Raw genomic sequence first — 23,173 nt, 5'->3', positions numbered from 1 at the left:
AGAGTACTTGCCCCAAACCTAGATCTCAGGCATCTAGGGAATTATCTTTTTATTATACCCAATATATATTTCTTTTAACCAGAAAAAGAAACCCACACTATTTCCCCCACTTGATGTACCAGCAACACAAGGCACAGCCTGCACCCACTTCCATAGTACATTAATACAAGTGCAATATGTAACAATGTTGCAGTGGATTCACATCCCCTAAGAGGAATGTTCCTGTTCTGGAGCCTTGTAGTACTTATTCCAGGTGAACAGGGGACAGCAAGGTGTCAAGGGATGGATATAGTAAAAAATATATGGAGGGCACCAGGTTGACAGTGTATTAGAGAGCTGCCAGCCCTATCCCCAAACACTTTAGTTACTGAGGGGGTGGGTTAAGAGTTCTTACCATAAAAACCCAGCTTAATTCACATAATTTTCAACTCAATGCACCATTTGTATGAGACAAATACTTTAATGGCTTCCCAGACTTGTCTTCCCAGGCTTTTATCACGTCTTAATTTTGTTCCTTCTTCCATTGTTGTATCGTGCAATTACATTGCAAACTGCTCTGCTAAATTTTATATTGCCAAGAACAGTAAATCAAACTAAACTTCCAAGTTAAGATTGTGAAAATCACATTTCAATTACAGAGCTTTTTAAAGCTTGACACCCTATAATCTCCAACCATTCTCAATTTGTCTGAGCTGCTGTTTTCAAAACGACTTTTGGAAGATTGTGCTTTCTGTATTGGAAGTTACCTTCCCCATCTGCAGTCACTTACTCCAGCAGAAATCTCAGGGGTTAAGTACCTTCCTGTACCAGGTGTGGACACAACTTTATTTCAGCATTTTATTCCACCTTTAAGTAGTTTAATGCTGGTTGAGTTGTGTGAATGCTGAAGTTTCAGGTGCTTTGTTTAAACAGAGATCTGTTCCACATTTATTAAGTAGCACCACCCTATTCTATCAATATACTACTCTCTCTTTGTTGGAGTCATTATTTTAAAGATAGAAAAATTGTATTTTAATGATTTAATAATAAACATTCAAGCACCTCTGAATTGAAAAGGGCACTTGGGCTAATTAAAACCACACATTCCCTTTTCACACCCTTCAATTACTATATGGACATAAAACATATAATTCTGGAAATATATTGGGGTGAATTCCGACTATGAAAGTGTTTTGGTGTCAAAACTCTGAATGGCGTGCAAGATCGTTCTGCAAGGGGTTAAATCCACATACCACTGATCAGATGTTTGGGAGGAAAAGGGTTTGGGGCAAAACCTATTATCTTATCAAGCAGCCATTTTTCTGCAGGTGGAAGGAAGACCCACCACTTGAACAACATCCCCACATTTAAGAAAACCTGAACCAAAACAGGCCACTAGGTCTGGGGAACCAAGCAGAACAGCTAAAAGGGCTGTTCCATATAATGGCCTTTCCTAGCTAAATGTTCTGCTTCTATTAGAATAGAATGTGCTGCTTCTATTAGAAACTTGCATCTGTGGCACTTAATCATTACTGATTGCAGTGAGACACCCCAGATTAACAATGAAAAAGGAGACACACATTTTGTCACCAAGAAAAAGACCAAACATGATAAAGTGCATTTCAACTTTTTATTTTATTAAAATTGAGAGCAATGCACAGCACATGCAGTGCTAGCATCTAAACTAATACAATAAGCAATTACTAAACCTACAGTGACTTGAAGTTCAAATCTTTACATTCAGCAAGTTTAAATCCGTTCATTGCATATGATTAAACCCATTCTTTGCATATGATTGAATCCTTATCTGAACTGAATAATATTGCTGGCTGTAAAACTTGCTAAAATGCTATTGCTGAATGTACAAGTCACTGATTATGCCAATACAACAAAGATAACCACATGTTTTGAGGATTGCAATGTGCCAGACATTCACTGAAAAAAAAACCACACAACTAAACAAAAACTCACGCAACAAACATCTGAGAATCTGGACACTTCACGTCAGTGTTTTGAAGTGTTTCATTAATATCTTAAGACAAGTGTATCAAAACCTTGGCATGTTTAATTTTAAAGTTGCCAATTTTTGTTTTACTATCAGAAAGTTTCGGCTACATTGCCAATGCCGGGTCTGCTTAATTTGACTTAAGAGTTTAATATGACTTAAACATTAAAAGCTCACACTACCCCGAAATATATAATTTCACGCATACGGTGACATTCAACATTCAAGTGCCAGTGTTTTTGTACTGTCTTTTGGTCAAGTTTCTTTAAACTTTCAAAGAATCACTTTTAGGCTTACAAAAATAAATATTTGTCAAAAATGTTCAATAAATATTACACAAAACTAGCAGCAAAAAGTATCTAGAAATCTGTCGTGTGCAAAGTTTTCTTCCCAACCATTATTCCCATGGTCCCAGTTTTAGAATCTAGTTCCTCCTCCTTAGACAAGCTGCGTTCAGTCTCCCAAGAGACAAAATAAGATTGGAAGTTAAGGACACGCACACAAGACATATAAAATTCTCTGAATGTGCAATAAAAGAAGTATTTTGTAAAAAGTTATGGGCAAAATGTACAAGGGCCTAAATCTAGACTAATTGAAATAGCACCATAACAAATGACCTCAAATACTGTCAAGTGCACCTACTTAAAGTTTAGAACAAGGCACAATACACTTGAAAAGATCTATTGCACTTTAGGAGATTTTGCTGTTGTCCTATGCCACTTAGACTAAGAGTTGGTAACAGCTCTGGCCGCAGAAGATAGCTCAGAGAAACTAAGTGGCAGAGGCATTTTACTGTTGGAAATACTTATCTTTGGCCAGATTCAGCATAACAGACTAAATACAATGGAAACCTATGCAACTAAAACTGACTAAAACTGCACTTGATAGCAGAATTGAAACCTTGTGCAGTTATGTACATTCCAACCTTTGTGATCTCAGAATTTGTTACTCTTCTGGAGCCATTTTACAAGTCTACAGTAAGCCAGTTAACACTTCAACGCAGCTTGAACAGAGTAATGTGAATCTGCATTAAAATAAAGCCTGCTGCATAATTCTTCCTGTTCATTCCCCCTTGACCAAAAAACATCAACACTAGCATGCGTTAAGACCAAAAAAATCAGTCAGGCCCTTAAAAGGTGGACCCATCACTGTTGTGGTCAGCCATTCTACCATTTCAATTTTAATATGGCAGGCAATTTTGAAAAGTCTAAGTAGATGAATTCTCCTAAAAACTATTTCAAGTTCAGACCTTTAAACATTCCCTGTAATGTTCCGCCTCCATTTGGCTAGCTCACATTAATAATCTGCCTAAACACTGGAATTGCTGTGTTTACTTGCATTAACTTTAAAACAGTGCTTGTATGCATGTATCCATACATCATCATCATCATCATCATGACTGGAATGGCTTATTAAAGACTATCAGGTTCTAAGTACCTATCCAGGATAGAGTGAGCAAATCAACTTTAACTTAGTACAGTTTTGCCACATTAGAAACTAATTCCATTGATATGCTTCAAGATGTTTTATTTTTTCAAATCTGAGTATCAAAGCCCTAATGCAGGCCACCGCACAAGTTTTTTTTTGTAGTATAAAGTGGATGAATCAATGATTCCTGTAAGTTGTATCACACCTGCGTGCCAAGGTTTGATTTTTTTAAAGCCCAAGTAGAGTAATTTTGTCAAGACAATTGATAATCTTGGGCATTACTGAGCCAACAGGACATCAAAATAAAAAGTTGTCTAAAGTTAAAGGCACAGTACATTAACAAATGATCCTCAGTCACAAAATTATAAATACAGTCTGGGAGTAGGGGGGTGGAGGAGTTAATCTCAACTACAATGGAGTCTTTAAACCTTCAAAGTAGGGCTTCTGTTCCTTTCCTTCTTCTTGTGACCTTGAGCTCCCTTAAAAAAAATTCAGTGGAGAATCACAGCTGGTAATGTACTGCGAGTTCTTGAAGCTACACAAGGTATAGTCTGGCTAAGTTACATGTGGTTTCCATATTAGCTTGTTTGGTAAGAATCTGCAGCAAGCAGATCAGTTGCCCCACCAATCTACCCCCTGAGAGTTATAGTTTCCTCCATATCCATCACTGTTATAGAAGCCGCCATAGCCACCACCTCCACCTATTAAGACAAAAAGGCAAGAAGAGTTTATGACCAAGTGAATTTACCTTTACAATCTTATTTTTCTACAGTTTGGGAAAAACCCAAGAGTTTAGATTTCCCCACCACCTTCCTTCATTCCAACAGCCCAAGGCACACTGTGAAATGAAACTCACCTCCAAATCCTCTGCTGCCTCCATGGCCACCGCCACCACCACTGCCACCGCTGCGCCCACTACTTGTGCGGCTGCTGCCAAAGCTACTGCTGCTGCTGGTACTGCTACTTGTTCGATAATCTCGGGCACCAAATCCTCCACTGAAACGGCTAGAGGAAAGAACAGCAACAAGTTGCGATTAGAAGACCATGGTTCCTTAAGTATGCTATTTAATACATTTTCTAATTCATTGCCCTTCATGTTGCTACATCAGGAAATTCAGTTAATCAAATATCTTTGCTAGTTCAGCAATTGCCAGTCCCTTGGCTAAAATGATGTACTCTACTAATTTTTAATGTTTTGTATTTCATTTTCAATTAAAGATCATATTTCGGGAGAGGGGGCGCCAAGCAAAGCAATGCTGGCCCCAATCCGTTTCAGAGCCAGTATCTGAAGAAATGCCCACTTCCACATAAAACAGCCTAAATGCCTCTGGCAGCCCCTGCCTTCAGAGGCTGGGAGAGAAGCAGCCAGATAAAGGGCCTTCACAGCTGTGGCTCCCAATCCGTAGAGCACTCATCCAGCACAGAATTGTGTATTGCCAGGTAAAAGGGAGTCTCGTATAAAGACCCAAGCAAACAGATCTGTTAAATCCGCCTTGCTGCTTAAATGTTCGAGTTACAAGCCACCATGAGAGCTCTAGAAATTGAAGGACAACCATTTTTCACCTAAGATCTCTGCTGCTGATTAATAATAATTAACTATTTTGATGGTGCTTAATAATGGAATCTTAAGATTTGTGTTACACCAAGCACCTTCTGCTGAGTAGACTTATTATATGGGCCATACTCCACTAAAATATCATTTCCCCAGAGCCAGCGAGGGCAGTGGTTTCAATTTTTTATCATGCTGCTGCTCCATGCGTCCTCTTTTAAAAGCAACCTCTCCTGGCTAGTAATTACTATTCTTCTCATCCTGAAGAAAGGAAGAGCACTGTCTTCCACTGAAGGGCCAAAGGGAGGAATACAGAAGTAAAATATTATACTGCTATATGGAAGTCAGGTATTTTGCTTTGACGTTGGGTATCATTCCAGCTCATCTACATGACATCTAACTGCTTAGGGATTAACTCAACTTACCCTTTTGATCGCCCACGACTGCTTCCACCCTTGTGAATCTGCTCATATGCCATATTTTCTAGCCAAGATGGTACTTCCTGTTTAGCTTCAACAAGTAGATCTAGCAAGTCTTTTGTGATATTTATGTTCCTCTCATTGAAGAATGATGTGGCAAGACCTAAAGAAAGAAATACAGCATATTAAGGCAAGGTAAGGAAGCTGTATGTTCAAAATACCAAGAGCATGAGTAAGACATATTCCTGAGTGCTCTCAAATTACAAAACCTTTTAATTACAGCTGTAGCTGAACTGTAAAGCAGCATTCAAGAAATTTTGCACACAGGCGTATAATGACACCCACCCTTTCCCACATTGAGGTAATCTGCCGTGTGCTTTGCAGGAATGGGAATATTTCATGTGAATCTTTCACAACATGCCTCTGTTAACCAAAGATCTTCTGCACAAAACCAGTTCTAGTCTACTCAGTCTACTCAGTTACCAACTTTTTCATACTCAAAGCATGCTGATGGAGTTTAGTGACATTAAAAGTCCACATAATATGCAAACACAAATGCTTATACCACCGTGGAAGTTTTATCAAGGTGTTGATGAAGAGTGTCTTACCAAGATTCCCGACACGGCCTGTACGGCCAATGCGATGCACGTATTCTTCTATGTCACTTGGCAAATCAAAGTTTATGACGTGTTTTACATTTGAGATATCCAATCCTCTTGCTGCTACCTAATGAAGATAAAGAGTCAGCCATCAGCTCCCCGTAAGCTGAAACTGCAGTGTAAAGAGCCAATACAAAGACACAAGCATTTTCTTAACCAAGTCTATACTTACTGCAGTGGCAACCAAGATGGGACTTCTGCCTGAACGGAACTGGTGCAATGCCTCTTCCCTGTCTCGCTGAGAGCGATCACCATGGATGCTTGTGCAAGCATAGCCTTCGTGGTAGAGGAAATCCTCCAGAGAATCAGCCCCCTTTTTAGTCTCCACAAACACCAGAGTCAAGGAATCTTTTCCTATGTAAGCGAAGCATCTCATTAGCAAAACAATGCCAAATCTATTGTTATAGCACCACCAAGTGGTGCAAACTAGTATTATGACTGCAACCATAAAAAAAAACAACTTTACTAGTCAAGCTAGCTGCATGCAGATTAAAGAAAAATATTCAAATATAGGAGAAAACAAGGAGGAAAAGTCTGAAGCTTTTCCTCCACCTAACATAGATTCTCATTACCTGAGCCATTAGAGTTGTGTTGGATTTCTCCCAAACAGTCTTTACCTGTGGCATTTAGGAGGTCAAGCAGAAATGACCGTTTGTCTGACTCTTCCACCCACACTACTTTCTGTGTGATGTTCTCAGATGTAGAGCCAACTCTGCCAACAGCCAGAAAGATATATTCCTCCAAGAAGTCACGAGCAAGCATCTTCAAAAGAGAGAACTCTACTCAGTATGAGAGACAATTAAATAATGAATCCACCCCCATTAGACTTACCTATAGCTATAAGCTTCCGTGGACGCATACAAACTAGGTGTTTCTCTCCATATTTTTAAACTAGAAACAAAGTATTCGGGCCGGGGGGGGGGAATACTTAGAATTTTTCTTGTTTTCTACCTATGGTTAGCTGCCTACAACAGCAGCTGCTTGCTGGTTTGAGTATCACCACTTCTATAGTATGCTGACTCACTGGAAATGGGGCATTCAACTACTTTGCAAAACAGAATACCTGAATTTCCTTTGGAAAAGTAGCACTGAACATCATAGTCTGACGGACACCTTTGGGTGGCATAGTGTCTTGCTCAACAATACGACGGATTTGAGGTTCAAACCCCATGTCAAGCATACGATCAGCTTCATCCAGTACCAAGTATCTGGAAGGTATTATAAGACCACATTAGGATTTCCAAGATTCCATGTTAATATGCTGCTGTCAAAATGCTAAAATTATTAAAATATTATTTTCATACTTGCAAAAGTCCAGTCCAATCTTTCCTCTCTCCATCATATCTACAAGACGACCTGGAGTTGCTACAAGCAAATGGCAACCACGTTCCAAGTCACGTATCTGTTGACCAATGTCGGCCCCACCATACACGACGCAGGGGCGGACTTTGGAGCGATATGCAAACTATGGGAACAAAATTTAGTTTTAGAATTCAAGACTTGAGATATCAAGTTCCGAGGAGCACAATACCACAGGGCTGGCTAATCTACAGGCCTCATGTGCCCATCCCCTTGCCCTGGGATTTTTGCAGATTCCCTCACCCCAATTATTATTTTTTTGTTCTTTTACGATTTTTCTTGGGGGGGGGGAAGAATCAGTGACCACTACTGCTGTGATTCTGTGATACATGAAAGTTTTTTAACCACCCACCCAATTTTCCTCTTTTAAAAGTTAGTAATTTGTCACTTGCACCTTCAGCTCCTGTATTGTTAACCATAGGTCAATGTGGCTGTATTAGCCACTCCCTGAATAATACTTACTTTTCTGGCTTCTTCATATATCTGCACTGCCAGCTCTCTTGTGGGAGCCAAAACGAGCGAGATGGGATATTGCTTACGGCGTCCATACCTTCCGTTTTCCTGCAATATTAAGTCCTCATTACCAGCTGGAAAATAAGCTGCTAGTAACAGTTATTTCTCAACACAATCTGCTACCCAAGTGGTTACACCTTTTACTCTGCTCTTTCCATAAAGGTTTTTAAAGGTTGTGGTCTGAATCCTGCAGTGTTCATGACTGCACCCAGGCAGGAGAACCACAAGCTGTGCCAGTAACTATTAGCATCACAGCCATTCTAGCAGAGTGACTGTCATCATAATCAAGATGCTGGCTACAACTGAACCTTGACCTATTCTGTGCAAACTCCATCCTGATGTGTAAACTTATTTGATGGCAGTGTCTTAAAATCAATTCACCTTCTGTTATGGTGGAACCTGTTCTAGATGGGGTTCATCCCCCCTGAAAGAGATGCACTGTCTGGGAGTACTTCTGCATCCATTACTGTCACAGCAGGCACAAGTGGCCTTAGTGGACCAGTGCCTCCAATGGTTAGACTGGTGGACAGCCACTAGCATGCCTGGAGAGGGAAGGCCCAGTTTCTTAGTCTATGTTACGGCAACCTCGGGGATAAGTACTGCAATGTGTTATGTGGGGCTGCCTTTGAAGACAGTCTAGAAAGTGCAACTAGTGCAGAATTCAGCAACCAGATTGCTGCCTGGAACTACATCCGAACATACAACACCAGCAACCGCACTACAGGTTGACTACAGGTTTCTGGGTGGGCTCCATTCAAAGTGCTGGTTTTCACCTAAAGCTGTACACACATCTTATTGTCCTTTTTTCTGTGCTTCCTGAGAAGAGAGATGAGTAGGGTCGCAACACAAAAAAGGCCTTTTCAGTGGTAGCCCCCTAGGTGTGGAATGCTGGGGAGAGGTGCCTGGCACAATTATCAACTTTTAGGCGGTAGGCCAACATTTCGTCATTTACTCTTGCATTTGATTCTTATATGCTATAATGGTACCCTAGCCTGCTTTAATATTTATCTTTTAGTGGGGTGCAAAAAAAAATCCATCCTTTCTACAATATCGCAGGATGATTGCTTTTAGTAAATTATGTAGTAAGCAATGAATAAATGTAATAAACGGTATATTTGTACTCAAGATCTACATTTTTCAGCAATGTAACAGAGATGGCAATGTGCACAGTGCTAAAGTGAAATACTGTATTGTTTGTTTAAACAAGATATAATGAACTTGCCTTCATTGCTCTGAGGGCATCACCCGGGCCATCTGTATATATCTGACTCAATATGGGCAGAAGAAATGCAGCAGTTTTTCCAGACCCTAAAAGACATTTAATCTTGAAAGCAATGCAAAAACATTTTCATTCCATAAATCCCACCCAAATGTTATGCTCCATCCATCCTGTACTCATTTCAAGTTAATCTGAAACAGGCGTTAAATTTAGGGTGGTATTTTAAATCCTAATATACGTCTTACCAAATTATCGGTGTCCATGTTGTGCTAGAGTCAACTGCCAGTAAAGGGAATGGCCTCACTATGTGCACCCAAGAACCCTCAATTAACACCCCCAAATTTCTCAATTAGAACACTGCAGTAACACATAGCAAACACAAACTTGCCTGTCTGGGCACAAGCCATCAAGTCTCTCTTGTCTTTGATGATAGGGATAGCATATTTCTGCACTGGAGTAGGCCGAGTGTAGCGGGTGAGTTCAATGTTCCCCATAATGATTTCTCCCATGTCAACATCGCTGAACTGCAACAGAGTTCAAGTTATTAAACAATCTGGTAAAAGTCCAAAAAGTTTGCTTTACACTCATAAGAGGGGAAGGCAGAGGATGGACAGAGAACTGCCCCTCATTTTCCATCATCTTGCTAAAAGGTTGGATACCAACAAGTCTTGCAGTGGGCTCACGCAGATGGAAGAAACTTCCCATCTTCCTCACCAGCCCATTTGATTCTTATGTAGGATGGCATGTCCCCTTCCTTTCTTGGTATCCCCTTTTGTTTATGCTGAATACAAAGGCAGCAAAGCATCTTTCTCAAAGCCTAATGTGAAATATAGTGTGCTGCTGGAGGCAAGGAGAGTTATGTTCCTCCTCCAATATCCTGCATTCATTCATCTGCATGCAATTCCATGTTGCCTATAGCAATCACATAGATTACTAAAGACAAAGACTTTTAAGTAAAGTGTCCCTTTTGAAGGACCATCAGATCCACAACGCTAATTTAAATGTATAAAAGTAGTGTGATAGGAATTTTATGGTCTTAGATATATGGTAATGTTCATAACTGCACATACATAGAACAACACAGGAAGACCAACCTGGAACCATTTTGATTCCTAAACTGACCAAATCCTTTCTCTGCAAGGTTAAACTGGAAAAGCCTCCCTATTGTCTCTTTCCTCACAAATCCTGTCTCAAGGATATGTCTGTTCTGTTTGAATAAGGTGTGAGCCTGTGACCTGGCCCAGGAAATAAGTATTTTACCACTACAAAAGAATGGCCAGGCTCCCCAGGAAATCCAATCAAGCAACCTGCTAGACAGGAGATAAACAACAACAGGAGAAAAACAATATTTAAATTTCTGTGATGTAGGTGGGATATATCTGAGGGGTGGTCTTAGGTTACACCCCTTCTGTGATGTATGCATAATGTTTCTGGGGGTGGTCTTGATCTGGAGGATGGGAATTTCAAAAGTCTTTATAAGCCCTTGCACAGCATTTCTGGGGTGCTCTTCCTCTCCTGCGTGTGAGGGGAGCACCCTGTTGCAACAGATTAATAAAGATCAAGCTTACTAGCTGCTTTGCTTCTCAATATTCTCTGGTTGGCCTCTGTTATTTTCTCCTACCAATAGGGAACCTATGTAAGGACTCTATATGGGCTCTTGGATACCCCATAAGGGAAAAGGGCATATTTTTATTTACAACAGTAGTCCCTTGGTATTCTAGTGTAAGCAGCACACTAGTTGTAGCATTAAACAAATACTTACGCTCTCAATGTGTGGAGGACAGTTGTTGCCTGTTGCTTCAACCGGAATGTCATCATACTTCTCAAAATTAATGCCAGTATTACCACCAGCAAACAGCTCCCTAGAAGATAAACATTCAATGTACCATCACACAGCACTGAATACCTGACTTACAGACCACCAGATCCCACTGCTAGTACTTACTGCTCCACACGTTCACTTGGGGCAAGTGGTTTAGACCAGTCATCTTCATCACTTTTATCAGACCAACGACTGTTTCCACCACGATCAAATCTGCCGCCAAAGGCACTTCTATCACCACCACGACTGCTAATGCCATCAAATTCACCGCCTCTTCCACCACGGTCATCAAACCTAGATTACATGAAATTACACTAAAACCAGTGTTCATGACAGTTTCTGTGATGTGATGTACTAAACACACTAATGAAGCTGCCTGGCTGCTAGGCAGCTTCAAAGTATTTCATGATATAATTAAACAATAAATTAGTATAACACCACCGCTATCTATTTCCCAAGATTTGACATCCCCTTGGGAAGGATATATTACCCCAATATTTCAACTGTCTCATATATATGAGGCATGTGGACAGAATACCAACGAAATTTGAGGTGGCACACCTGCCAGGTAGAGGCATTTAATTGTTCAGATTGCATTTTAATCAACGTTGGGAATTGGACTATCATTTAACTCCTCTACTGCTCTCGCAACACAATTCTGCCACATCCCCTGAACGCCCCAGCCTCCTGGTCCTTCATCAAACAAGGAGAAAGCTTACTGAAAGAGCTCCTTCCAATCCCAGATATATGCCATTCCTGCACAGTTGCTCTAAATTGTCATTCCCCTGTCTTTCTGCTGGGGCATATGTGCTAATGCTAAGAAGGCACAAGGATGTAAACTTTAGAAGTCCTACAGCAGTAAGTTGGTGGAAATGAGAGGGTAGCCCTATACACACAAAAATTAACATGCTGCAGTCAATGCAAGCCTAAGAGCTACAAAGCAGGCTTTCAACACAAAAAACACACGTCTTAACCTTGGTCAGTTCTCCCCTATTTCTACAGATTACTGAATGTTTTACAGTGGTGGCATTCACATTTTTAATGGGAAAAGAGCTACATTTTTACCTTCCTCTTGAACCATTACCACGCTCAGCAAAGAAGCTTGATTTTCCTGATCCACGGTCACTCCTTGCACCAAAGCTACTGTATGCAGCATCCCTGTCTCTGCCAGCATTCCACCCACCATCAAATCCTAGGAATAATAAAATCACCAATGAAATCACTGATTGTGTAGATGCTCACTGTAAAGATACAAAATCCCTCAAACCATTACCATGAAAATGTTTGAGTAATTAGCAGCCTCTCTTAAGAGAAATTCCCATATTTTATTGCACATTTTAAATCAAGGAAAGGCACTGAAATCGGGTATTTTACTGCCAATATTGCAAGATGGCAGCGTTTAAAAAGCTGGTCCAGGGTGATCATGTAGCAAATTATATTCAAGAGGCAGCAGCCGATGATTCTCTCGAACTGCAGCAAACCCCAAAAGCAAAGCCTAGAAATGTCCATTAGGACCCTGCCTACTTTTGCGCCCATGGCGTTGTAGTAGAGTATGGCCATTAGGCAACCTTTCGTGAACCACTTCCAAAAATCATGTCATTATCTTAATTGTAGTTACAATTAATTTGTCTCAAGAAAAAAATGGCAACCTGGGCTGAAAACGAGACCTTCCCGGAGTCCATCAATGTGTCCACAGGTACACTGAAGCAAAGATGATGAAACAGAAAGCAGTGAAAAGACCTGGAGACTGATGGTATTTCCTGACAGGAAAAATCTGGAGTCGGTGGTAACTGGTATAATGAGGCCACTCAGTGAGAAGCTTCACTGTTCTTGAGACATTCGTATGACTGTTTTATTTGGATAACTATACAACTCCAGAATTCTACGGTAGTATCCTGTAGCTGTAACTATAATTAAGGCTCCGGGATCCAAATTCAAGTAGCCAACAAGAATGAGTACTAATTCTGTAGCTTTCCAGCTGAGGGCAAAACAGCTCTGAAAATGGTACTTGATAAACAAAGCCTCAAACTCCCCTAAGAAGTCTCAACCTGTGCTACTATAACCTGATCTAAGCTCTCTAGAAAGAAGCTGTCTTTATTGCCAAGAGCAGCAGTGGACACTCAAGTTTTGTTGGATGAAAGGTGCCAGGTCTCCCTCGCCCACCTCTGTCATCACGTCCAGATCCTCCTCTGGATCCAAACACACCACGATCACGATCGTAGCCATTCATCCGGCTGTCACGATCATATCCATTCATATAGCCATTACCTCCACGAGAGTCCCAGCTGGGGGAATCTTTGGCAGAGAATAAAAAGTTACAAAATTAAAGGGTAAAATCCGCTAGCAAGTTTTTGCAAGCTCCACAGCCTCAGTGCGACTTTTGCTGCCAGAAATTTACATGAAAGGCTCCTTTCTGGGGAAAGTAGAGTAGTGTTGGGCCTAAATTCTTGATTAGAGATGCAAGCCTTCACCTGACATGGATGCTGCATTGTGAGCCACTTTACAAAGCTGCAAACCAGGTTTTATGGAAAGTTGTGTATTTAGTTGAGCAAAGAGATTTTTTTTAAAAAAACAACTAATGCAGTGATTCGCATGTGTATTAGTTTTGTGCATCAATACTCGCTGCCATGCTGAAAACAGAAGCATGTCCTAAAGAAAGCTAGTCAAACCGACTGAAGCAAGATTCAAGATCCTGTGCAAAACTTGGCAAATATATATTTTATTATGAATGGAATGACAGACCAGTCAACGATGAGTGTTGTATGTATTATTTTGATTACAAATCCTGCTTCCTAGCAAGAGCAGATTGCAGTATAAAGTTCATAAAATGATGTTTGAATCTAAGCCAGTTTAGTGATGCAAATGAACCTTGGTGAGCCTTGGGCTCCCACACTTTCCTTGACATGCTAACAAGGAGTTCTTGAAGGCTTCAACTTATATCTGTGCTTGACCACAACTTGTTATGCCTGGGGTGGCCACTGTGGTACTCTGGAGGACATCCATTAGAATTTGTGCCATTGATATGTTTGTGATAGTGGGAAGCATGAGATCTGCATTTTTTACTGTGCAGTCTCACACTGCAATCTTTATTCTCATGGTCATTTTTTGGGTATCTTTATTTCTACAGGATCCAATATTTACTAAAGTCAAAAACGTGTGCTTTCTGTCTGCAGGGGGAGATGGAAAGAGATGAGAAAGAAGCAACCAGAGGTGGTGACGCCCACAGAACTCTCATCGTTCCAAATGTGCCCAATAGCCCAAAAAGATTGATATCAATGCTAGATGTTGAAACTGACAAACTGGTGAATATTAACTACAGAGGTTGAAACCAGAATTAGCATTAACAGGCTTGTCAATTTGGACATAAACTGCACTTAACAGAAAAGAAGTCTTAACTCCTGTTGATGGCTGCACACCAAAGGAAACACAAGAAGGAAGTGTACGAGTCCAAGGCTTGCTTGCATCACACTTGACTGTGATTTAGCATGATATCCAAACTATCCCACTGTTACTTTAGGGGGTTGTATTGATTCTTCAATTCCTAGATGATGCTAACTACTTAAGCCCTAGTAAGAATATTGTTCACTACAAGGTTTCTGTTCACTACAAGATCCTTCCACTGAGACATGTTTGGTACTTCCAAGATGCTGAATTTATTTGTCTGACTAGCAGACCAATCGAACCTCTGTCCAGGCAGCTGCAGGGTTTAGCAGAGCCACTGCCACACCCACAGCACTGTCACTCACTCTGGTCAGGTTGGAAGGCAAGAGCAGAGTTGTTGTAGCTATCAGGACCAATGCAATCAATTGACAACAGTGGGGTCAGCTCAGGATCCCAGGCCAGCTGAATTACCCTGATCCCTCCCCAGTTGGGGACTTTTTATGAGATGGTGGAGTGAAGCTTGCTGGCAGTACTCCTACCAGTGAACATTTTCAGTGGGCGAATAGGGAATCTGCACCACCAGAGCAGATTGATCTGGACTCACTAGAGGGAGCCCCCTGCCACCACAGTAGGTTAGGGAGTTGGACAGCAACCCTAACATTTATACTTTCTGCAATTAACAATTTACTGTACATGTATTTCAGTTTTTTAAGAAGTTCTAGAAAAATTGTTTGTTCGCTGTTAAAAAGATTTTACATCTCTAGATTGGATGAAGTAAGATTCTGCTCCATCTAATTGTTATTCTTTAACATTCCAAAAACCTGAAGTTTGTGACAGATTTCAAAATGCCAAGTTCTACTAAATTACCTAGAACAATCTATTCTAAATATTTCAATTACTTATCCAACAAGCAACCAAAATGCAAAAGAACTGAAAAAAGCAACATGACATCTGTTGGAATAATAGTTTTCAAAGATGTAGTACATTAGGCTAATATGTAAACTTATAGAAGTTCTGTGAACCTGCTTAGAGAACCTGTCCAAGGGCTTAGGGGAGAAGTTCATAGATTTTTTAAATTGGGAAATTCTGTAAATAGGATTAAGCACACAACCCCTCCACTAATTAAGGAAAATAAATTATTAATATTTAAGTTCAGAGTATATTGTGTATTTCCTTCCATATTTAAAAAAGATTTTATTAGGTGTCTAAAATTCTATATCCAAATAGAATGGTTATTAATGGCTACTAGTTACAGTAGCTATTTACTACCTCCAAGTACTGTATTCAAGAGGAAAGAACTAGAATTGTTGCGCTAAGCTTCTCCTTGTTGACTTCTCATAGGCATTAGGTTGGCCAGTGTGAGAGCAGGATGCTGGACTAGATGGGCGTTTCCACCGATCCAGAAGGGCTCTTCTTACATCTTATTCACACCAGACAGCACTGCATACTATTTAGCTTCAACATGTAACTAAAACTGTGGGGCATGGTAAACATGCTAGAAAATTAGCACTAAAAAGGCTTGGTAACTTTCAAGTGTCTTGTGGGCCAGCTTCTTTTATGCTATATTTAATAAATCTGAAGATCCAAAAAAACACAATTCCAGCACTTGCCAAGACCTGAGTATTAGGATTGTTGTGGGTTTAAATTTTATAAGGTGCAGAATTGGAAACCTTTCCTTGTATTTTTCAGTCTATCCATTAGAAGCAACAAAAGCTTGCTCAGGTACAAAGTGCAACTGAAGTTGTAGTTTCCTTAATGTGTAGTTTTCCTTAAACACAGTAAGCCAGTAGATTAAACCCGCAACTTATGCAGAATTTACGTTCCAGGGATTGCACCTAAAGCCAAATTCAAAACACATTGGGTTCAATAGCGTTTTCCAAATAAATATTTTCTTGAACCCCGCTCCCTTTTTATTTTTTGCCACACATGTAAAGCTGAATGCTAACCGTGTGTAAGTTGTGGGTTTACTGTATTCAAATTAATCCTAAAAAAGTTAAAGTTGCAGGCAAAGGAAGCATGCCTGACAATGAGCGTAAAGGAACAAATGCTCACACTGTTAGTTGACTGCAAGTTATAACTATGCAATATGCTTAGAGGCATGCTCTCAAATGACAATTTTTTAAGACCACTCCATCCTGACACCAACTTACAGCTTCTTGGTGGCATCGAATTGGAATAGTAGTTTGCCGCATAGTTATAGGCATTACCTGCTGCAAAAGAGCCATAAAACTCCCAGCATTATAATTCAATCCAGTTCAAATGCATAAAAAACTCAACATAATGGTACAGTAGAATTTCTTCAACCTGTAAAAGATATTTTACTCAAGCAACATAAAAATATCCGTGTGAAGATGTCAACTTTCCAGGCTTCCACATTCACAATCACTCACCAGCTCACCTTTGGCGATGAGAGGGAAGGGGAACAAGAGCACTCTCTTGCCTCCTGGTGACCAGGATAGGGGAACCCCGTCCTGCTGCCAAAGCACATGTACAGAGGACTTAGGAATGGCAGGAGCCAGCCTCTCACCAGGTCAAGACACCCTGAGAAGCCAAGATAAACTCTCAACAGCTCCAAACAGTCCAACACAAGGAGTCCTTTCCCTCAAGAAAAGGGCAATACATCTGATTCAACAGGTATTGTGCAACGTCACACTCAATAATTTGTACAGCTGCTTTTAAGGGTTGTGTCCTAGTCCTACTCATAGTAGACCCACTGAAATAAACAAACATGGCTAACTTAGGTCCATTAATTTCTATGGATCTACTGAGAGGAACTCAGAATGAACCATATGTGTATGAGAGTGAATAAGCTTTCCCCTGGGAAAGGTTCATCCTATCCTCTTGTGTTGGGTAGTCCTTGGAAGCAGCAGGAATCACTCTTCAATGTTTCTAAGCATGTCCTTGTGAGGCAACAACTTCCAAATGGGCACAGGCACCTGTATCAGTCTGTTGCAAAAATAAAGGAACTTGTGACATACTTGACCAACTGCGATAAGAGCTTCTGTGGATTTACGATACAACAACTCTATTGGTCTTTACAGTATCCATACCTACACGAGAGAAGGGATAAGGACAACTACAAATAGCTGGATATCAATGCCATTCAGTATTTGGTAGCCCCAATACAACTGAGTTTTCTTGCAAAGAGCTGTTAGTTTTGAATAGAAATTAGAATCTGTGAATTTGAACAAGCTTCATCTTATGCCCCTTGTTCTGCCACTATTCACAACTTCTATCAGTTGAGCAACAAAGTGGGCAGAGTCAAGTTGTCCTGACAATAAGCACCCTATACCTAAACCTTCCTATCTAGCAGTTAGAATACTTGCAAAAGTAGTATCTGTACATTATTTCCCTGCCCCCAAATTCAGTAGCACTTCCAGACCGCTTTGCTGAACTGTGCAGAGATCATGGTTCAATAAAGGACACAATATTCAATCTGTAGATATTTAAAGTGGGCTTGGAAACCTGCATCCCAGAAGATGCTGGACTTGCAACTCCTATCCCCTTCAGCCAAGAACGGCCAGAGTTGTAGACCAGTCAATATATGGAAGGCCATAGGTTCTCACACCTATTTTAAAAGACTTCTAGCAGCAAAGTAGGGAGAGACCTCTATTAACTTGGAGAGCTACTTACCAACAAACCGATTTATAGTCACAGTAAATTAGTTTCTGGCTTTTACCCATGAAGCCGATTTAAGCTAAAATGCTGAAAGATCACAATTGAAAGTAAAAAGTATTCTCTAGAAAAGTATTCTTGGTGCCTCCCTGCCAGTCCACAAGCAAGGTAATTTTTGCAGAGGCATCTGAGCCAAGACAAGCTGTCACAGGTTGGGAGAGGGATGAGACCTGATGTTCTCCAGCACTTCAATCCTATTTGAATTAAGCCACATGGAGTAAAACACTAACTTGCTCCCAGGTAAATGAGTATTGGATTGCAGCCCAAGTTTAGTAGTTGATCAGACACTATTAATGCAGCATATTCCCCTATAGCATTGGAGGGTTGAATTTTTAGAGTATCATGATACAATTTAGCAGGAGATTAAGAGCTTAATCAACCAACAGCTTAAAGCTCAAGAATCCTTGGACAAAGCTCTGTGTTCAAACTTCCCCATAAACAGGCTTGATGGTTACAGGCTACACATAGGGTTTTTCAGGGCATGGTATAGCCACCAACTTAGTAGAACGGATTGTACCAAGCTATGAAAACAAAAAAATGTCAATGAGCTGACCGTAAGGCTTCCATTAGTAGAATGTGGAGGATTTTCACCAGTACTCCATCAGCTCTACATCCCACCACATCCTTCCTAGATCTCTAGAGGGTTAAGGAAACTTCCACAGCAGATTTAGAGAGTATACAGGAACTACTGAAAATTGCTTCCAGTGTCAATCAAGATGATGGTACGGGTATACAGTCACCATTTATTTTACATTTTCATAATGTGTGTGGGCCACTCCCTTACACATTCTTTATTGACACAGACTCTGATAATGGAGTAGACATTTCAATACAGGAATCACTGCCTGACTTCATGATTACCATAACTTTCAAAATGAGCAAACCATTATCTTATTCTGCTTGGATGCAAGCACATTTTACAACAGATTGCACTGTTACTTAAGTAGCTTTATTACTCAAGCCAAATATACAGCTCATCAATCAGCAGCTTACTTAGACTTGCCTAGCTAACTACATTGATCCCAAATCTTCCCCGTACCCACTGTAGAATAAGGGAATCTAATTTTTGCCACAGACTTAATAAGATGTTACTTAAATGTGCACTCTTAATACCTTTCCCTACTTTCAAAAGCCTAGATACTCATACATCCAACCCCTTGTACCAAATCTCCCTGAATCTGAGCACCAAACATTTTCAGGTTCTTGCAGTTCAATTCATTTGTGAGCCTATTTTTTTAACCCTGATGTTCTATATATTCAAGTACCAACGAACATACCCTGCTTTGAAGCTTCTCTATTCCGTAAGTGAGGAGGAATGTACCGGCCTTCTGAAAGTTGGAAAAAAAGTTTCAGATTAAAACTCTATGCAGCAAGGTCTGTTGCTCTTTTATTACTAATAATATTAACACCTTATTTTGTTTATTGATTAAACTTAGTCATTTTTTGCTATAGCAACTTTAAATAACTTACAAAAAAACAAACCAACATGCACATTAAGAAGTGTTTAAGTACTTCATGCTTAAGCATATAGTCTAAACATATAGCACCCCTTCCCAAGCATTTTCATTGTTATAAATATGCAAACAACCAAAGGGTGGCAACACGAGAACGAGCCTTTTGGATGGTGGTTCCCCATTTGTGGAATGCTCTCCCCTAGGGACACCTAAATGTATGTAATAAAGGTGCCAAACGAAAACTTTGCTCTTCAAGCAGGCATTTGGCTAATTAACATTCTATGGCTTTCAAAATGTGTTTGTGGGAAGTGTGTTATTAGTTTGCTTTGTTTTCTAATGTATTTTGTATTCTCAGACAATATACAAATTTAATACATAATAGTAACAACAATAACTGGAATGTGCTGCTGCCTCACTATAGGAAATAAATACATACCCCGTTTTAGCAGATGAAACAATTTATGTACTCTTGAGTAACACAATCACTAAATCCCTTTTGATACCATGCTCATACTATTGTGCACCAAAACTGTACGCAACTTGCAGTCTACTCCTTCAAGGTCTGCAATTAATTGATTAAGCAGGCACCCAATTTAAGGTTCTTAACAGTCATTTTAAAGGCAAGTTTCTAGCATGGTAACATGTAATGTACAACAGATTTAGGTGTAACTGATTTACACAGAAAACCAATGAGATTTAGTAGTCTACAATTACAGTACTTACAGGATGCCATAGATCTGCTCTCTCAAGCATAAAAATCTGCCATTTTTCTACTATTGTACTGGACAAACATGCCATCAAATACTCTCTACTAGCTGCAGTAAGATGCTTTACTTCTGAATTATATACTTACTGCTTGCTGTACCTCCTCCACTCTGATCGTCTGAAGAATTCAAGTCTAGACCAGCAAACTTTTTAAAAAAGAGAATAGTCATTCAACCTGAGTAATTGAAAATACTTCAACTAGTAAAGAATTTCTAATCTCATCTCACATTGTAAATTAGCAGGCTCTCAGCATTAAACACCAGAATAGCTTTGATATTGCTGTTGAAAATTTAATGTCAATTTAAACCATACCTCCTTAAAACATACTTTGGTTTTACTTAAAGCATGTGACATTATGGACAAAGGCCTCAATTTAGTGCTGTCTTCCAATATGCTTAATATTTGCATTCAAAAATACAGTAGACTACAACCCAAATTCCCCTTTCCTCAAACGTTACTTATGCCAATGCTTTTAAAAATAAAATGGAACTTAAGCTTGCACTGTATACCTTAGCCTTCCTCAAGAAGCTACTCCTACTGAAGCTGTCAAGAAAAAAGGGCCTAGGCCTTAGAATTGTCCAAGCGGTATATACAACCAAGGTAAAAAATACCGCTGCTGAATATTTTCATATACTCATGAAAATGAATTTTGTTTGCGGAAGGGGGGGGGGGTTAATAAAAAAATCCATTTATATCTAAGAATCCCCTTTTTCAACTTAAGATGGATGCACATCATCTCGCGCGGCCTTCAGACAGAGCTATTAGCAGTTGTACAAGGCAGGCTCGCTCGGCCGGGTGGGCCTTGGGGGAAAGCGTTCCCTCCTCCCCGCCCCACAAGCGGGCCTGGCGAAGACGGAGCGCCGCCCCCCCCGGGGGGGGTTTACGGCCGGAGCGACACAAGCAGCGGCGCTCGGCTTTCACTGGCGGCCGCTAATCCGGCCGCGTCACGTGGCTCCTTCCTCTTTTCCCCTTCCCGGCCGGCTTCGTGACCTACTTCGGGAGCCGGCTCTAGCGCAGCGCCACCCCGCCCCAAACCGGGCAGAGGGAAGGCGCAACTTCATTTTAAACAGGCTTCCGAGAAGCCAAGACGAGAGGAAGACGCGGCCTTAGGCCTGCCCTTCCCCCCCACCTCGTGGGCCTCGAGGACAAAGGAGTCGGGGGCGCGCGCGCGCGCGTAAGGCAGAGCGGGAGGAGCAGCGGCAGCAGCAGCACCAGAGCCATTGTGGCTCCCACTCCCCTCCTCCTCCCCTTCCCCAGACAGAGGGAGCCGCGCACGCGCCTCCGCCACCAAGCAGCCTCTTTCTCCCCCCCCACCTCGCTTCGTCACACGCACAATGGCCGCCGTTGTCCCCCACCCGCTGCAGTTCCCGGCCGCCGCCGCTAGGGGGCCCGGCAGATGTAAGCAGTCGCCAGCGACGCACAAAGCCCCCACAGCAGGCCTCAAAGGGCCCGGCGGCGCTTCACCCGAGCTACCCTCCGCTCTCCGCCGCGCCGCTCCCTTTCCTCGTTCGCGGGGGCTCCGCTGGCCTCGCTCGGCTCCCTTTCCCGAGGGAGGCTCGGGGCTTCGCGAGGCGCCAATGGGGCGAACCCCACAAAAGGAACTGCGTCACAGTTAAATGCGCCACCAAGAGAGCGGCGTGAGGAGGATGCGGGGGGGGGCGAGAATAAAAGGAGTAAAGGGGCGAATTAGGATCGATTCAATGAGTCCGGAGGGCCCCCGAAAACAGGCCGGGGAGCAGGGGGGGGATACGCCTCGGTCCTCCAGGCCCACCCGCCATTCCGCCCCCGTTTACCTGCTGATCTAGACCGAGGGCATTTTCCACTGCCACATGACTCATAACGAGAGATCGTGTCGGGAGGTCCCGCTCCGCGTAGAGAAATTCGGATTCACTAGACGTAGAACTAGCCTGGGCCGCTGTCGCTTTCGCCGCTACTTCGCCTCGGAATCGCGTCTCTAACTGAAACCCCCCCAGTTCGGCCCGGGCCCTTATATATTCCTCCGCCCCCTCGCAGCCGCCGTGCTGACTTCAGCGCGCAAACCACGCCCCTTCTTCCTCCTCTCGATCCCCTCCCCCCACCTCTGCTTGCAGCAAAAGGTATCGCGGGGAGAACTCTCCGCTCCGCATAAAGAGGTGGGGGGAGGGCGAAGAAATCCCAAGGCTACCGCGAGAACTAGGGAGGCTGCGGACTCCTCCCGATTCAGGAGGATCTAGGTGTTATCGCGAGGTTTCTTCACACAATGTTTACAGCGCTGCTCGCGCGAGATCTCTACCCCTCCCCGCCCTGGTTTGCCTTCCCCTCCCTCCCGTTTCGTTTCGTAAAGACTGGTGAGTCACCCCCCCTCCTCGTTTTCTTTGAGATCTCGCGAGATTTCTGTCCAAATGAAATAAGGCTCTGGGAACAGAGAGGGGCTCCCTAGGTCACGTGGGCATTTCCGTTCGGTCCTGCCGCCATCTTAGGCTGTATGCGGCTGCTGAAGTGGCGCAGCCTTCGGGTGGGGGTGGGGATGTAGTGTGAGGGACCCAAAGTGGAGAGTCGAGGCGGCTAGGCAGCCGCCTATGTCCCGAGGATTGCGAGAAGCAGCACGAGAGTTGGCGGTAACGTCAGAGTGGCGTTGCGCGACTCGCTTCTGCCTTGTGTGTGACCTAGGAGGGGTCGCCTGGCAACCAGCAGCGCGGCCAGCAGCCCTCCCGACGCCCTGTAACCCCTAAACAATGAGGAGGCGATGGCCTCCTGGCGGAGTTCCCCTTCTTGCGCCTTTTCCACCCCCTTCCCTCTGGCGCCTAATGCCGTTTCTTCGCTTGGTCACAAAAAACCCTCTGCAAAGAAAGGATGCATAGCGATGACCTTGTCTGGGCCTCTCGCATCATTTGCCTATGGAAAATGCTGTCTTCCATTGCAAGGAGGAGTTTGGCCTCTGCCGTCTTAAGTGCGGGAGGCTTCTGA

General features: G+C 42.2%; 1 protein-coding gene across 6 annotated transcripts; it reads right to left on the bottom strand.

Annotated features, from left to right (window-relative positions):
• Positions 1 to 1,595: 1,595 nt before the first annotated feature.
• On the bottom strand, positions 1,596 to 22,835 carry DDX3X (DEAD-box helicase 3 X-linked). 6 transcript variants are annotated; one of them, XM_083498442.1, is made up of 19 exons: positions 22,021 to 22,541; positions 20,316 to 20,373; positions 19,286 to 19,336; positions 16,484 to 16,543; positions 13,116 to 13,247; positions 12,018 to 12,144; positions 11,076 to 11,246; positions 10,893 to 10,992; positions 9,519 to 9,654; positions 9,134 to 9,219; positions 7,861 to 7,959; positions 7,344 to 7,504; positions 7,103 to 7,247; positions 6,657 to 6,801; positions 6,212 to 6,393; positions 5,989 to 6,106; positions 5,387 to 5,543; positions 4,269 to 4,417; positions 1,596 to 4,113 (listed from the first exon to the last, which is right to left on the bottom strand). In XM_083498442.1, the coding sequence occupies exons 1-19, from the start codon at positions 22,063 to 22,065 to the stop codon at positions 4,025 to 4,027; spliced, it is 2,211 nt and encodes a 736-aa protein (XP_083354568.1). In that variant the 5' UTR covers positions 22,066 to 22,541; the 3' UTR covers positions 1,596 to 4,024. The 6 variants fall into 6 exon arrangements, with proteins under 6 accessions (XP_083354568.1, XP_083354567.1, XP_083354569.1 ...); XM_083498441.1 differs by having other exon boundaries at positions 6,612 to 6,801; positions 22,021 to 22,481; XM_083498443.1 differs by lacking the exon at positions 16,484 to 16,543 and having other exon boundaries at positions 6,612 to 6,801; positions 22,021 to 22,480.
• Positions 22,836 to 23,173: the final 338 nt, after the last annotated feature.

This window comes from Podarcis liolepis (genome assembly GCF_965112155.1).
Source record: "Podarcis liolepis genome assembly, chromosome: 4".
NCBI classification, from domain to species: Eukaryota; Metazoa; Chordata; class Lepidosauria; order Squamata; family Lacertidae; genus Podarcis; species Podarcis liolepis.
Note: the sequence above shows the minus strand (reverse complement) of the source record. Positions and strands in the feature narration are given on the sequence as shown.

Coding starts and splice junctions, on each gene's coding strand:
- DDX3X (XM_083498441.1), bottom strand. CDS start 22,065: ATGAGTCATGTGGCAGTGGAAAATGCCCTCGGTCTAGATCAGCAG. Junction 7,960..9,133: donor ATGCCCTCAGAGCAATGAAG/GCAAGTTCATTA, acceptor TTAATATTGCAG/GAAAACGGAAGGTATGGACG. Junction 4,114..4,268: donor AGGCAGCAGAGGATTTGGAG/GTGAGTTTCATT, acceptor TTGTCTTAATAG/GTGGAGGTGGTGGCTATGGC.